Source organism: Lepisma saccharinum, chromosome 10, assembly GCF_977018435.1.
Source record: "Lepisma saccharinum chromosome 10, izLepSacc3.1, whole genome shotgun sequence".
Classification (NCBI taxonomy): domain Eukaryota; kingdom Metazoa; phylum Arthropoda; class Insecta; order Zygentoma; family Lepismatidae; genus Lepisma; species Lepisma saccharinum.
In genome coordinates this window covers 13,346,588-13,361,246 of record NC_139238.1, presented here as the reverse complement: position 1 = coordinate 13,361,246, position 14,659 = coordinate 13,346,588, and the positions used below count along the sequence as shown (strand labels likewise).

At 38.9% G+C, this 14,659-nt stretch overlaps 1 protein-coding gene across 1 annotated transcript in view; it reads right to left on the bottom strand.

Annotated features, from left to right (window-relative positions):
- The window catches only part of LOC145994472 (dynein axonemal heavy chain 1-like), a 1,132,367-nt gene that overhangs the window by 932,778 nt on the left and 184,930 nt on the right, over positions 1 to 14,659 (bottom strand). Inside the window, exons 22-23 of the mRNA XM_083130607.1 lie at positions 1,970 to 2,133; positions 398 to 602 (exon numbers count right to left, since the gene is read on the bottom strand). Of these exons, the coding sequence (XP_082986733.1) occupies positions 398 to 602; positions 1,970 to 2,133 (369 nt within the window). The remainder of the gene's footprint in view (positions 1 to 397; positions 603 to 1,969; positions 2,134 to 14,659) is intronic.

Genomic DNA, 14,659 nt, shown 5'->3' with positions numbered 1-14,659 from the left:
AGAAACTAGAAAATCGTACGAATAACATGTGCTCAATATGTAATGTATATGTATGTTGTGTGAGATCGCAACTGTTTCCAAGAATTTCATGCTTAAATATACAATGTTCATGAGTTTCCTAATAATTTGATATATAATAGTGCATTCTGAAGTGAAAAATAATTTTGTATCAAGGTGTTGCTTAATTTCGCATATATTTTGTTATTTGTTACCTTTAACGTACATAGGGACAAATATGTCCAAACAATTATTTCATATTTAATATACATTTTTGTGAAAAATTTTAGTTTAATTGTCCAAATTACTCCAAAAGGTATACAAAAAGTAATACATATCATAAATATCAATTACAGTTTACTTGTGTACCTGAAAGGGTTAAGAGCAACGATCAACTTACCTTTGTAGTTTCCGTCTTCCCTGTTCCCGCTGGTCCAGCAGGAGCTCCTCCGAATTTCAGATGCAGAGCTCCAGTGAGGGTGAGGTAGCAGCGGTCTGTGAGTGGAGTGATGACAAGGCGTCCCGTATTCCCCAAGTACTCGTAGCCATATTGGAATTCAGCGTTCACGGCGCGGATCTTAAGGTTTTCCTCCAACCAGTAATATCTGGAAGTATAGATCAACCAATAGTATCGAGGTCTCGGAGCCTGTTGTGAACATTTATCCAATACAAAACATTAGAAACCAGAAAATATTAACGAGAAGATTTTCGACATAAATTATTATTAAGCATTCATCATCTAGATGTCGACAATGATTTCGATTTTTGTTATTTAGCGCCGATTTTCTGCCACTTTTGGCTAATCACGACGATGATATGTGATATGATGACTTTGACGAAGGTGCACTCACAAGGAACACCCATCACCAGGTCGAGATTCGAACCCGGGACCCCTGTCGTCGTAGCGCACTGTGAGGTCGGCAGGAGTCGCCAATGTAACGTGCTACTGTTCACCTTTCCAGTTATGTTATCTTAAGTAATATAACTACATTCCTGAATTCACTCATCCTATAACACCTTTCCTTTCATATCGAACGAGTTTGCTAAATGTTCAAAATAAAATACCCACCTTTACCATTGGGGGTGGGGGTGTATAGGAGTCTGGTCTTTCTCAAGATCAGTGACTTCGGGAATGAATCCTGCTCACGATAGGTTAATAAATAACACATTATCTACACTACATAATCTATCAGTTAATACGTAATGCAGGATTCATACTACATATATGAATCACTCACAATCAAGTGGATGATTCATACTGTAACAGTAATTTAATAAAATAAGTTTCTTACTGCACATGTAAATCACTACCAAACGGATCATTCATATTAGTATGTTAACATATTAATTACTCACTCAGCACAAAGTGAGTGATCCATCCCTCGTGATTTAAGTACACTTTATGCAAAGACAGGCTAATCGGGAATGGACCTACAAGTTTAAAGTGCATTCCGAACCACTATTTTCCTCGAACTGATAATTTATACTTTATCAGTTAATAACAGATGATTCAATCGCCATAAAGTGGATGGTTCATCCATTATCATTTGTTAAATAAAACAGGTTTCTTGTTCCACATATCTATCACTCATTTACCACAAAATGGATCATTCATTACTTTATCAGTTACTTAATCTGACTTCACCACTGAATTCCTGGTGAAATTCTAACCCAAAACCATACCCCACATGCTCTTCCCATTTAAAGAAATGAAGTTGGATCCAAGATGGTGGACGTTGTCATGACATGCACCAAAAGTTTCCCTCTAGGCCTAACATATTACGCATGACAAATTGCTGCAATGTACACTCTCTTTCATATTATAATGAGTGGTCATGGACTCTTGACTCGCCCTGTAGAGTGACTGTACATGGCTTGCTTGCCACAAGTGTAAATTAGAAGAATTCTACAATGAAAACAACAGGTACACACAAGAAAAATTAAAGGAGAGACATGCAATGATGATACGTACCTCAAAACCTTAATCCACTCGAAGTCGTTGACATTTTGGACTTTCTCCTCTATGAGGTCGGACACAACGTCTCGCGCGTGAACTTCTATGACGATCAAGCCACCCAAGACTTTTCGTTGCACGGACGTCAGCTTAATTCTCAGCAAACTTCGGAAGCCGGTTAACTGGAAAACAAGAATTCGCACGTGAACGCTTGCTGGTACATCTCGCGCTGGTTGAGCGTGTTGAGTTTTCGACTTTCATTCTCACCACCGACGTTCCCTGGTTGAAATCACGGTGCCTTTATTGTTCCTTGTGAGTGCCCCTTCATCAAATCCATCTGATTATTCTTATCGTCGCGATTAGTCAAAAGTGGCAGCAAAACGATGATAAAATTTATTAAAAATATTGAAATGAAAGACTCTGGAGTAAAACATAAGTGACATTTTGGTCATTAGTAGTTCCTTAAACAGAAAGATTATTATAAATTACACTGTAGATAAATTGTCTTCTTGTTGTAAAGAGTGACGCAAAAGTCATCATCCTATATTTGAACTGACCTTTATTTTGACATCTTGTTGTTTATATCAGTAGTGTTTTGTCAGTTAAATAGAAGACACTCACGAAATTTATTGTGTGCGAGAATGAGTAAGTATACTCCACAAGAACGTGGAAAAATTGTGGCAATTTTGAGTCACAGTTTTCCGGGCAGAGTAATATCCCGTTTTGATGATTTGCCATGGCCGGCCAGTTCCCCCGATTTGCCCGCTCCAGATTTTATCCTTTGGGGATATTTGAAGTCATTGGTTTATGTGAATAAGCCAGAGACGTAACAGCAACTAAAGGACAATATTCAGCATGAAATTAAAAACATTTCCCCCCAGATTTCCAACCATGGAAAACGCACTAAAAAAGAGCCCAAATTTGCATCAATTCCAATGGTGGTCATTTATTGGATGTTATCTTTAAAAATTGAGGACACAAAACTTACAAGTATCAATAAAACTTTAACACAAAAAAACTACTTTGTTTAATTTAAAACCCAAGCTATAGGCTAAGAAAATAAGGTGATGACTTTTGCGCCACCTTGTATTTACAATTTTGAGAAAGAATCAATGAGTCCAATGCAAATTGCAATTACACTCTAAAATTGAAGGATGGCTCTTTTTACTTTGTAACTCAATAATGACCAAAATGTCACCAAATTTTACCGGGTCCCAGTTTAAGCACAAATAAAAAATTACAAAACAACTCATAATCGTGTCTGCTACTTTAAGCCAAGCTTTTCGGGCATTCCAGCGATACGTAATGTGAGTGACATTCGCAATAAAATATAAGGTTTCTAGACATGCGACCGGATAAAAATATTCATACTGAACTGATTTTATAAAATTATCAAGTACTTTGCGATGTCTGCTAAAAAGTGAAGAAAAGAAACTTAAGTACGATTCCATAGCCTTAATGTGTTAAATGTGTGACGCCTTAAAAATGTGGCAAATTTTGATTTCGTTTGCCTGTGAAGCACATAGCATACAGATGCTAATATTGTTTTGGTGAAATATGCAAATTGCATCCATTCACTAACAATTAAACCCTAATGCAATTAAAACAATAATAATTTACAGATTACAGTAATTCATTTTTTTTAACTACATGGAGTAAGACCATTCCTTGTTGAATTCTCCTATTACTGAATGACGTGTGTTGCAACTACTTGTATTCCAGCCTCTACGTACGGCTTGAATAATATAAATATTCGCCCCTCTGAAAGCTGACTTTCTTTTTGAATCACCCTGTGTATAAGACAAGTTATGAATGAGAGGCACTTGCAGCTTTTCTTATAGCCCAAGTTAGAAACTTGCTTATTCTTACATTAATTTAAATATAAAAGAAATTTTAAAATATTGGGAAACAGAAATTTTTGTTAAACATACAAATTATATGCTGACTTGTGTGGAAGTTGGGTAGAAAATCATGCCAATATTCTTGCCGACCTCCGAGGCGGAGTGGGTAGCACAGCGCTCTACGACGCCAAAAGTTGGAATCCTGGACTGTGCATGGGTGTTCGTTGTGAGCGTCTCTTCATCAATTTCATCATATCATCACTTATCTCGAGTTTAGTCAAATGTGGCAGAAAAGTGAAGTAAAATAAATCAAATCAATCAATAAATGCACAGGTGAATTTAACCGGCTACAGCCGGATTGCGCACACTTTTCCGGTTTTATCAGTGGTATCTGATAACCAATTGACAAGCTGTCACAATGTACAGAATTGCGCACAAAAAAATGAGGCGATATTGTCAGATGTAAAATGTTCTCAAGCAGTGTTCACTTCTGTTGTGTTTGTTTGTGTGTTTGTGTGGACTTACACGTGTGTTTGCTGGAAGGGTAGCATTAGATAGGCTTAGAGGATGAACCTGATTGGTGGACTAGAATGTAATGGTCGGAGTATCTCCGTATTTATACCGAAGGTCACGATCTTCGATTGACAGAAGTGTTTATTGCGCAGTCATTACCCTAACCCAACCTAACTTTTGAGTTTGAGTAAATTGGTATGAAAATTGTATCTTGAAAATATCAATACTGACTTACTGTATTATGTAAATTGGTATGAAAATTGTATCTTGACTTGCTACATTTACTGCTCAAATTATATTTTTCATTTAATCCTTAAGAGATTTACTATTTTATTTCTAATCTCTCTCTCTCTTCTTGTCTAAAGAAAAAAAACAGTTTTGCACACGGACTTTAAAGCTATAAAAGTGGCAACGTTCGATCAAAATCTGTGCGCAAAACAGGTCAGTGAGATTTGTGCGCAATTCTGGATCTAAAGTGTGCGCAATTCGGTTGCGGCGATTTAACCCGATATATCATCCATGCCATCCATTTTGACACTCGATTTTAATTTACTTTCGCGTCGGGCATGTGTGTGCAAATACATGTAATAAGATGGGGAGTGGTATGGAAAATTGAATCCCAATGCTCACCTGATGGATATGATATAATATGGTTATTATTATACATGTGCATTAGTTGTCTAATGCAATGGAAGAAATCTAATCAGTTTGCATAGTTACCGCGGATATCATTTTCAGTGGACAGTCAAACATAACGTAGCTACAGTACTGATTAGTTCCGCTCTCAATTATATGCATGTTTGGGGGATGTGATAAAAGATGTTCTTGCATGTGCGCGTTACAAATGTAATATACAAATGTTTATACAAGGTATGTCAATAAAGTAATGAGACTGGCAACACTGCACTCAATCTGGCGATGCTGGGAGCTCAAGAAAACGAAAGGTCTACATCTTATTGACTGTTGGTATGTACAAGTTGTAAGTCGCTGGTATCAATAGATTATTGGTAGTGCAGTTTTTCATCGTATGTCACGTAAATGGAAGAGTGTAATTTTTTTTGTGTGTGAAGCTTATGGAAAATGTCACGCAAACGTTTGAAAAAATGAAACAGGCTAAGGGGAGAATGATTTTTCCATTTTACAAGTGTTCAAGTGGCAACGCATTTTCCGGTGACCGTTAATCTGATAAAGATGAACCCAGTGCTCAAAGACCTGCAACTTCGAAAACCGACGACAATACGGAAAGAGTGTGAGCTATTGTGTTGTCCGACCATCGACTGTTCGTAAGAATAATAGGTGGTGAGTTGAATTTCATTCCATTTTTTTCCTTAAAAAAATGATCTAGAAGAAAAAAAGAACGGATGGACAATTTGCCTACAATTACCTTTATCGGATGGAATGTACGAGGTTAACATTACTGAAACAATGAACGCAAAAAAACTTCTGCCTCATTAAAGCGCATGAAACGTTTGAATGGTGGTATTCCAAAATTCCAATTGTCTATCAGGACTTATGTTGGGCCGAACATTTTAAATTGGGAAAGGGTTGCTTCACGTTATGCTACATTACTTATGGGTGATTCCTTGAAAGTTGTGGTGCGGATCTCAGATCCCTCCAGGAGATATGTGATATCGAACTACCGTGCGTCCATTTCGATCTTCAGCCGAGAGATCGGGAGAAGCGTGGCGGGCGGCGCTGACGGAGATGCCGACATTTGCGGCCTGTAATGCCCACTTATTTTTATGGACATATGCAGACATTTATATAAATATTGCAAAACGAGCACTAACCTGTGTTATAAGATTACGGTTTTAATTTTAGTAGCTTAGTGGCTGTATGTGCCAATGATTTTGACACGCCCACCTCTTTTGAAACACGGCGTAGAGGTTTGTTTGGAGAACGTTCAATATCATCGAGTTTTGCTTCGGTTAGAATCCGTAGTTTTTGCTTAGGTGTTTTAAAATTTAACGATCCAGTTTCTCGTAATTTAAGGACAAGATGTCTAACAGTATCTCTGTGTGGAGTTGAAACGCCTGGGAATTTCTGTACAAATTGCCTATACACGTCTCGACACGAGTCTGTTTTCATGTACGTGTCATACATAATAAATCTTTGTTCTAACGTGAACCTTACGGCTGGCATTCCAATCGTCTCACTGACACAACACACATACACACTGCAATAACACAAACAAGTAACGGCAAGTAACCAATAATAACACTCTTGCGCACAGTACGAAATTAACACGCTCTTGGTTTAAATTGCTCGCCACTATATTCACAGCACTGGTTTCATCTAGTCGCGAAGGAACAAAAAAACTCGAGCTCGGAGATTTCGGATTGCAAGGAAGCTCACGAAAACCATTCACTTTTAACGGTTTCGTGTGCAGCGTAATCTTGATACAGTGTTGCACATTCGAAACCTCCAAACGATTCCCATCGCCACAAAACTCTTTCAAGGATATAAACTTAAGCAGGACGTTACTGGTCAAAATTATGATTAAAATGTTCTATTATCTGTGGCTCTTAACATCGTTTCTAAAGCGTATTTTTTTTTGTATATAAGGGCAGAACTTGGATGAATTACAGATGATAAATTATAACACAGGTTAGTGCTCGTTTTGCAATATTTATATAAATGTCTGCATATGTCCATAAAAATAAGCGGGTATTGCAGGCCGCAAATGTCGGCATCTCCGTCAGCGCCGCCCGCCACGCTTCTCCCGATCTCTCGGCTGAAGATCGAAATGGACGCACTGTACTTGCAATTTGGTCTCCATAAGATAGTTTAGAGGTGTCCCAGAGAGGCACAGCGTAAGTTCAAAATGCTATTGTTCAACTGACCCTGCGCAATATCATAGAAACAATTTAAGTTTCTCGATGTTTACAGCTCGAGAAATATTAGCATGTTACTACCTTGGAAACCTATCTACACAATTATATCATAAGCACCCACACAACATATTGCAGCCTCCTCCATGACGTTTGAGCTAACGTCGCCAAGTAATCGAGGTGTCACGGGTTCGATAACCAGTGCGTGTCCAAAAGGTCATTATTCCTTTCAAGGACAACGCTCACGTTTCTATAGTCTCTGAATTCGACGTCATTTATTGATTGGCTGATTCTCCTTATTTTACTTCGATTTTCTGCCACTTTGTAATCACGATGATGAGGTTGAATGGTGATAATATAAAATGGATTAAAGGGAGGTGGCATAATTTTTAAAGCACAAAAAAGGGACATTTTTCATATTTCCCTGAAGGGAAATCGAGACGGTAAAATGTGCTCATTTAAATGTAAAAACTGTTTCATCATGAATACTTATGTTTGAAAACTAATTAAATACTGTGTAAATCTATGTGTATATACAGAGTATTCCCTGACATTCACTACGAGACTCGGGGGCAAGCGGTCCGGCATCAGGGCTTGTCTTTCCCGGTGAACGGGTTAGCGACAGTCGCTAGAGTCAGCTATTTAAATTACAGTTTGTACTAACCTTGACTACAGAAGGTGTTGAAAATGATGTCCCTCTGCTGCAACACATTCCTGGCATCTCCGAAGGAAATTGGTATTTACACGTGCAAGTTCGTCTACAGTAATTCTCCCGATTTTTCGTACAATACTCTTTTTAAACTCACGGATGGTGTGCGGATTGTCTTTGTATACTTTATTTCCCCATTTTTCTCTCCACTTTTATTCAGAACTGACCCTGTTACTCCAAACTTTTTTTTTACGAGGTTTAATATAAGCGACTGTCGCGGACCCGTTCACCGAGAAAGACAAGCGCTGATGCCGGGTCGCTTGCCGACGAGTCTCGTAGCGAATGTCAGGGAATGCTCTCTATAAAAATGTATGTACGTATGTTTGTTCCGGCATAACTCTCGAACGCCTGGAGCAATTTCAACCAAACTTGGTACACGTATCACTTACAATCTGTAAAGAAATACTGTGAGGGTAAGACACCCCTGGCACTCCTAGGGGTGGGAGTGGGAAGGGGTGGCATGTGAAAATAATCGAAAACGACAGATATTAGTGTGGAATCCATAGTTTTCGGGCTATCTAAGTTGAATAGTGACACTCCCAACACCGTTCAATTTATTTATTCTTGCTCCTGGAGGTTTTGTTTATAATCAAGTTTTGAGTTAAATTAATATTATAGTGAATTTGTAAAAGATTTTACTTAATAATGTGTATACTGTAACTATACTTTTAAGTACCTGTAAATAAAATTACATTTTACACTATAGTTAGAATTCATTATTTTCATGTCCAATAGAAGATTTGGATAAATAAATACCCGGACAACGCCGGGTAATAATCAGCTAGTAACTTATAAAATATGGTGATACACATGGCACTCCAACCTAGTAGTCCTTTACAATTACAAGTCATTCATTGATATTTTGATGATGAATGGACCTCATTCAGTATATCCTTCTTTTCAAACAACATTTTCTAAAAGTTTACACACGTGGCATTAAAGTTCATCTTATTAATCAACATAGCTTTCAAAGTTTGTATTGAAAGAGCGTTCGTGTCACTTGTTCACAAACCATCTCTATGTACGAAAACACTCGTTCAGTGGGGACATTAGTAAACAGAGAAGAAACTCCCATATTTTAAGAAAATTAGAACAAGTCGCACAAGGCCGCAATTTTAAAACTATAGACATTGAAATGTTAAATAATTTCTACCCAACAATATCTAGCTTATGTTTTTCCCAACTTGTCTATTTTCCAATATTTCTGGTCTTACGTAATAACTCAATGCCGATAAGTCATTGTCACAAAAAGGGACATTTTGGCGTTCCGTTTTACGTTCGAAACAATCTGGACAGTAGCGTAACTAACACGCTCTGCGCCCCCTCCCCCGCAACTTTAATATTGATTGATTGATTGATTTAGTTTATTTTACTTCGCGTTTTGTGCCTCTTGGCTAATTTGCGAAGATGGGGATGAGTGATGAAATGATGAAATTGATGAATGGACATTCACAAACAACCAAGCCCGACCGGGAATCGAACCCGGGACCCTTGGCGTCGCAGCGCGATGTGCTAACCACTCGGCCACAGGGTCGGGCCGCAACTTTAATAAGTTGTGCGCCTATAATCGCTTCTCTTTCTACAGCCTACATTTATATTAGTCAGATACAAATATCAAAATAGATACATGTACTTTGAATCAATGTAAAAACTGGTACGAAAGATTAGTACAACACACAATATGTAAAAATTATACAGGGTGTCATTTTAATGGTACTCACAGACCACAGAAACGTATACAGGACATAAAAGAAAACTTCTCTCAGTAACATTCTTATCGTTGGTGCGCCATTTCGGCGCTACAGTTCGGTGAAACAGTGCACGGCAATGTTGCAAGGTAGCTACACAATATTTGTGAATAATGACAAAACTACCAACCACATTATAGCGAGAACGCGTCAAGTAGACCAAAGGGATGTGAGCCAACGATACGAAAAATTGTAGTAAATCAAGGTATTGAAAAGGAAATATCGGATTTTGTTTTTTAGCCTGCATGTCAAATTATTTGCAAATCTTGTTGCAAGGGAAAGTCAGCGTTGCCAGCGCATTTACTTCCCCGTCGTCTGCCCTTCGATGACGAACTATTTAGCTAATCAAGCTTTTTATTAATCTGGAAATTCACTTTCTACTTTTCTAGTGATTAACATTTTCTGCTTGCAGTTGTAGGGGCTTAAAGATATAATATGTTTGGTTGAATATGTATTTTAACGCCGAGAGGACAACTTTTGTGAATTTTCGGTCTTCGTAAATTTATCATTCTTACTGCCCCCCCCCCCCACGCACCGCGGGGTTCGCGGGGGTGTTATTTGCGTCACTGAAATTGGACAGAGACCAAAAAAAGGTGGGGAGGGACTGTCATAGCTAATACGGGACGTCTGGTCTCCTTATGGAAGTGAGGATAACATTAGAGTGATTTCCGGGTGAATGCAACGTCATGTAGCAAACTGCGTTCATCACTAACGAACGGGCGGTCATTGTGTGATCAACTGTGCGTGAAAAATCAATTTATCCATGGTGTTTTCATCGCACGGAGGATTCATCAAAATCAAGGTTTACGAACACAGTCGATGAACTGACAGGGCTACGTAATCACATCACGCTACAGCAAAATCACATTACTGTCAACCTGTAGTACGTCTAGCTCATCAACGCAATCATAATACGTATGTTTTGACGAGTTCACGTGGAACTACAATGTAATGTTTACTATAGGATATAGATTGATTGACTGAGTTAGTGGTTTAAGTCCACTTTATACACAGTAAGGCTAATATGGACTGGACCTACATTTTAAAGTGGGATCCGAACCACTACGTGCCTCCACCGGAAATCGAACCCGGGACCCCTTGATTACAAGGCGACGACGCTACCATTGCGCCATCGCCAAGGCCCTCACTGTCGGATATTTGTGGGGTTTGACATAATAAATCGAGTTCTTCATGAAAAAAGGGAGTGACTTTCTTGAGACTTTTTGTGTTTGAGTTGTTGTTTAAAGCCCAGTTTATGCAGAGATAGGCTAATCGGGACTGGACCTACAGTTTGAAGGTCGGAGACGAACATCCACACACTATCCCAGGAATGTATGAATCAAGCAAACGAAACCAATTCCTCTGCGCAAGTACGACTCGAGACGGCTCGACCAATGAACGCTTGAGAGGGGAAAAAACAACGAGGCTACAACTACCAGCCATTCGCACCAGCGTCCACTCGCTTTCTCCCCTCCGCTGTCGTTTTCGAAGCCTTGTTCCACAGATTCCCGAAACAAGAGTGTGCGCACGTACACGGGATATCGAACCTGGGAACCTTTAATTAGAAGGCCACGAAGTTACTGTCACGAGCCGGCATTAAATGACATTACGTGACAAATCTGAATATGCGCCGACATTCACTCATAGACACAGTTTGCGGCGAGACGCAACATATACGAGGTGCATTCATTTATTGGTGGATAAGTTCATTTTACTACACATATTTAATTCTATATTTAAATCATAACCTCTTTTGTTAATAAAGAAATGGGCTTGTCCACTGGTCAACCCCATTTCTTTTCAGTGGGAGGTGGCATGTCACTATTCGGTATTAAATGCTAAGTCAGCAAACACCAGCCAAGTCTCCGGTGACGAGAGGTCGCCGGGACAGTCAAAAGTTAGTGTCTGAGAGAGGCGGAAGCGAGTAGCCTAAGTGGTGCGACTCGTGGAGTGTGTCCGTGCAAAGGTTTGGCAGTGCCCAAAGTACACACCGTCAACGGATCACACGGCGCCGACGGACCAGATCAGGTACAGTGATGACACTAGTAATTTAAGGATTAGTGTTCAATTTTTCAAACCCAGCTCAGGCGTGTTCACCCCCTTACCTGTTCGGCCTGTACATAATAAATAGGTGAAGGACAAAGGAGCATTAATTATTCCCCCTTCATTACCACTTCGCCATGAAATCAAAGACACAAAGCTTTCAAGCACTGGAAGATTGATTGAATTTTGTCACTTAGCGTCGCTCTTTTTTCACTTTTTTGCTAATCACTAAGATAAGGTTGAGTGATATGGACTTGATGAAGGCACACTCACAAAGAACATCTATGCCTAGGCCGGGATTCGAACCCTGGACCTCTGGAGTCATAGTGTGCTGTGTTAACCATTCTGTCACGCATGTCGGTCCCGGTGGTGTAGCGGTAACTCGCAAAGAGCACTCACGCCCAAACCGGGATTCCAACTCGGGACCTCTGACATCTGCTGTGCTAACCACTCCACCACATTGGAAGAATTGCAACTAAAATGATATACTCATATATAAAGAATGGAGATGATAGGGTAGAGCTTTGGCTCTGTGAGGTGAATCAAGGCGGTGCTCAGGAATTTTTAAGGGAGTAAAGCGGGTCCTGAGTAAAAATAAAAGTTTGAGATACTTCCTCGCCATGGAAAAAGTAAATCCCCTCTGCCTCTGCGCCTGGCTAATTTAAAAGAGTGCAAGGAAGGGTATTCCCCCATCCTGTCACCGGAAGAGAGCTTCTTTCATGATTTATGTTTCAAAGTTTCCACCTATTCTTCCGGCTACGTCTTGCCTTTCAAGAATTACATTTTCTCAAGAGTTTTCTTTTTCCTCAGTTGAAATCTACCATAGTTTTTTTTCACATCTTGTATTGTTTCAGAGAGAACACTAAAATGCATTTTTGGAAAAGGGGGACTGAGTAATTTTTAATTTCTTCTATGTTGTAAATATTCACTGTGCTAAGTAATTAACGTGCTTTGAAGTGCAAACGTAATGCAATTTTCTCTCTTTTCCGATACAAAATATTCATTTTAACTTCGTATTCAAACGATAATATCAAGATTTCTACAAGAGCAAGAAATACTGTTTTCGTAAGATTTCATTCGTCTAGCCGTTATTTCAGCATCCAGTATGTGCAAGTTACAACTAAACTGCGTTATATGTAAACGAGAACGTATAACAATCCTGGGCAGATTCATTCTTGATTGGATTGAATATTGGATCGAGAAGTTTATTGAGAACTTTTCACACCTAAAGTACCCCTGTGGGCATTGGTACAAAAATATATATATATATATATATATATACGCACGCACACACACAGGGTGTCTCAAAAGCAATAGCGCAAACTGACACAGGTGAAAGTACACGATAATAGAAACAAAAAAGTCTCAGTAAACATGGGTCTACAAACGAGCCGTTTTCGAGATAATTGCGAATGTGTGGTTACAAGCCACCACCGACTTCATTGTTTGTAAACGTCGTCCTACTTCGTAAAATGCTAATAATGTATGCGAATGTGTGGTTAGAAGCCGTCACTGATTGTATTTTGTAAACACCGAGTGCTTTACTCCTTGCGCGTTCCCAGGTTTGCTCCTGGTTTACAAAACAGAATATTTCCGAGAGGTGGCGTTGTAACCAAACAGGATGGATACAATCAGTACACAGTCTAATCGAACTGTGGGAGTCACGTCAGTTGTGCAGTACTGCGTAGTGAAAATGGGACCGTACAGCAACGAAGAGTATGAACACTTTGAACACCTCCTTTAACAGATACGAGTGTACAGTAATTGTAACATGTAACATACTACTAACGTTTGTTAAAGTAAGTAGAATGTTCAATTGAGATCTCCAATGACTTTTCTTACTGCTTTGTTACCATGTTACCAACTAGGACGACATTTACAAACAATGAAGTCAGTGGCGGCTTGTAATCACGTTCGCAATTATCTCGAAAAGGGCTCGTTTGCAGACCCATGTTTACTGAGACTTAGGTTAGGTTAGGTTATCGTGTACTTTCACCTGTGTTAGTTTGCTCTATTACTTATGAGACACCCTGTGTATATATAATGATGTATATATATATATATATATATATCACTTTGGCACTGATGTGTGTGTGTGTGTATGTATGTATATATATATACACACACATCACTTTGGCACTGTTTTATAGTAGTATAACAATTGCATAATACAATGTAAAATCATACAAAACAAGTTATACCTAGGTATATAAGTTCTTATTAAATAGTGGACTAGTGTCGTAAAAGTACAATATTATATATAGTGATGTCACGTGCCAGTTTCGACGACACAATGAAAGGTGCAAGGAACAAATGTTTCCCGAGAGCGACGATAGATGGCAGCACGCCATATAAAGAGGAGCAGAGCCAATTGTAGAAACTAGGAGCGGAGAAGAGCGATTATATATATTATAGTAAATGCAAAATACATAAAGGAAGAGTATAACAATTATAGAAGGAGTGAATAAAATGTTGTATATAGCAAATTAAGATAATTAAGAACATGCTCATATATGAAACAATTAGGAAAGTTATTAAGTGAGAAAATGAATTCAGAAATGTATCTCTTTTTGATTCTCTGACGAGGAGAACATCGTCAGCTTTTGTATTTGTCCGTCCCTCGGTGGCGCTGTGTTCAATTAGACGCCCCGAAGCACTTACGGTTGCGCTTCTTATTAGACGCACTGGGCCATAGGCAGCGCTTTCCTATTAGCGATCCTGGGCTATTTCCCCTTTGGTCGTTACATAGGAGGTGGCGCTATTGTCAGTTTAGTCGACCCTACTCTTTCCATAAATATAGCTTGTATCGTTTGCCAAAGAAGCGAGGAAAGAGAGCGCATATATATAATAAATAAGATTACGCTATAAAAAGAAAGACAATAAATTAGAAGAAGGAAAAGAAGAAGAAGCCTTTTCCTAAAATAGAAGGAAGGAAAGAAGAAGAAGCCTATTCTATAATCAAAGAAGAAAAGAAGAAGAAGCATTTTCCATAATCAAAGATGAAGAAGCCTTTTCCCAAATCA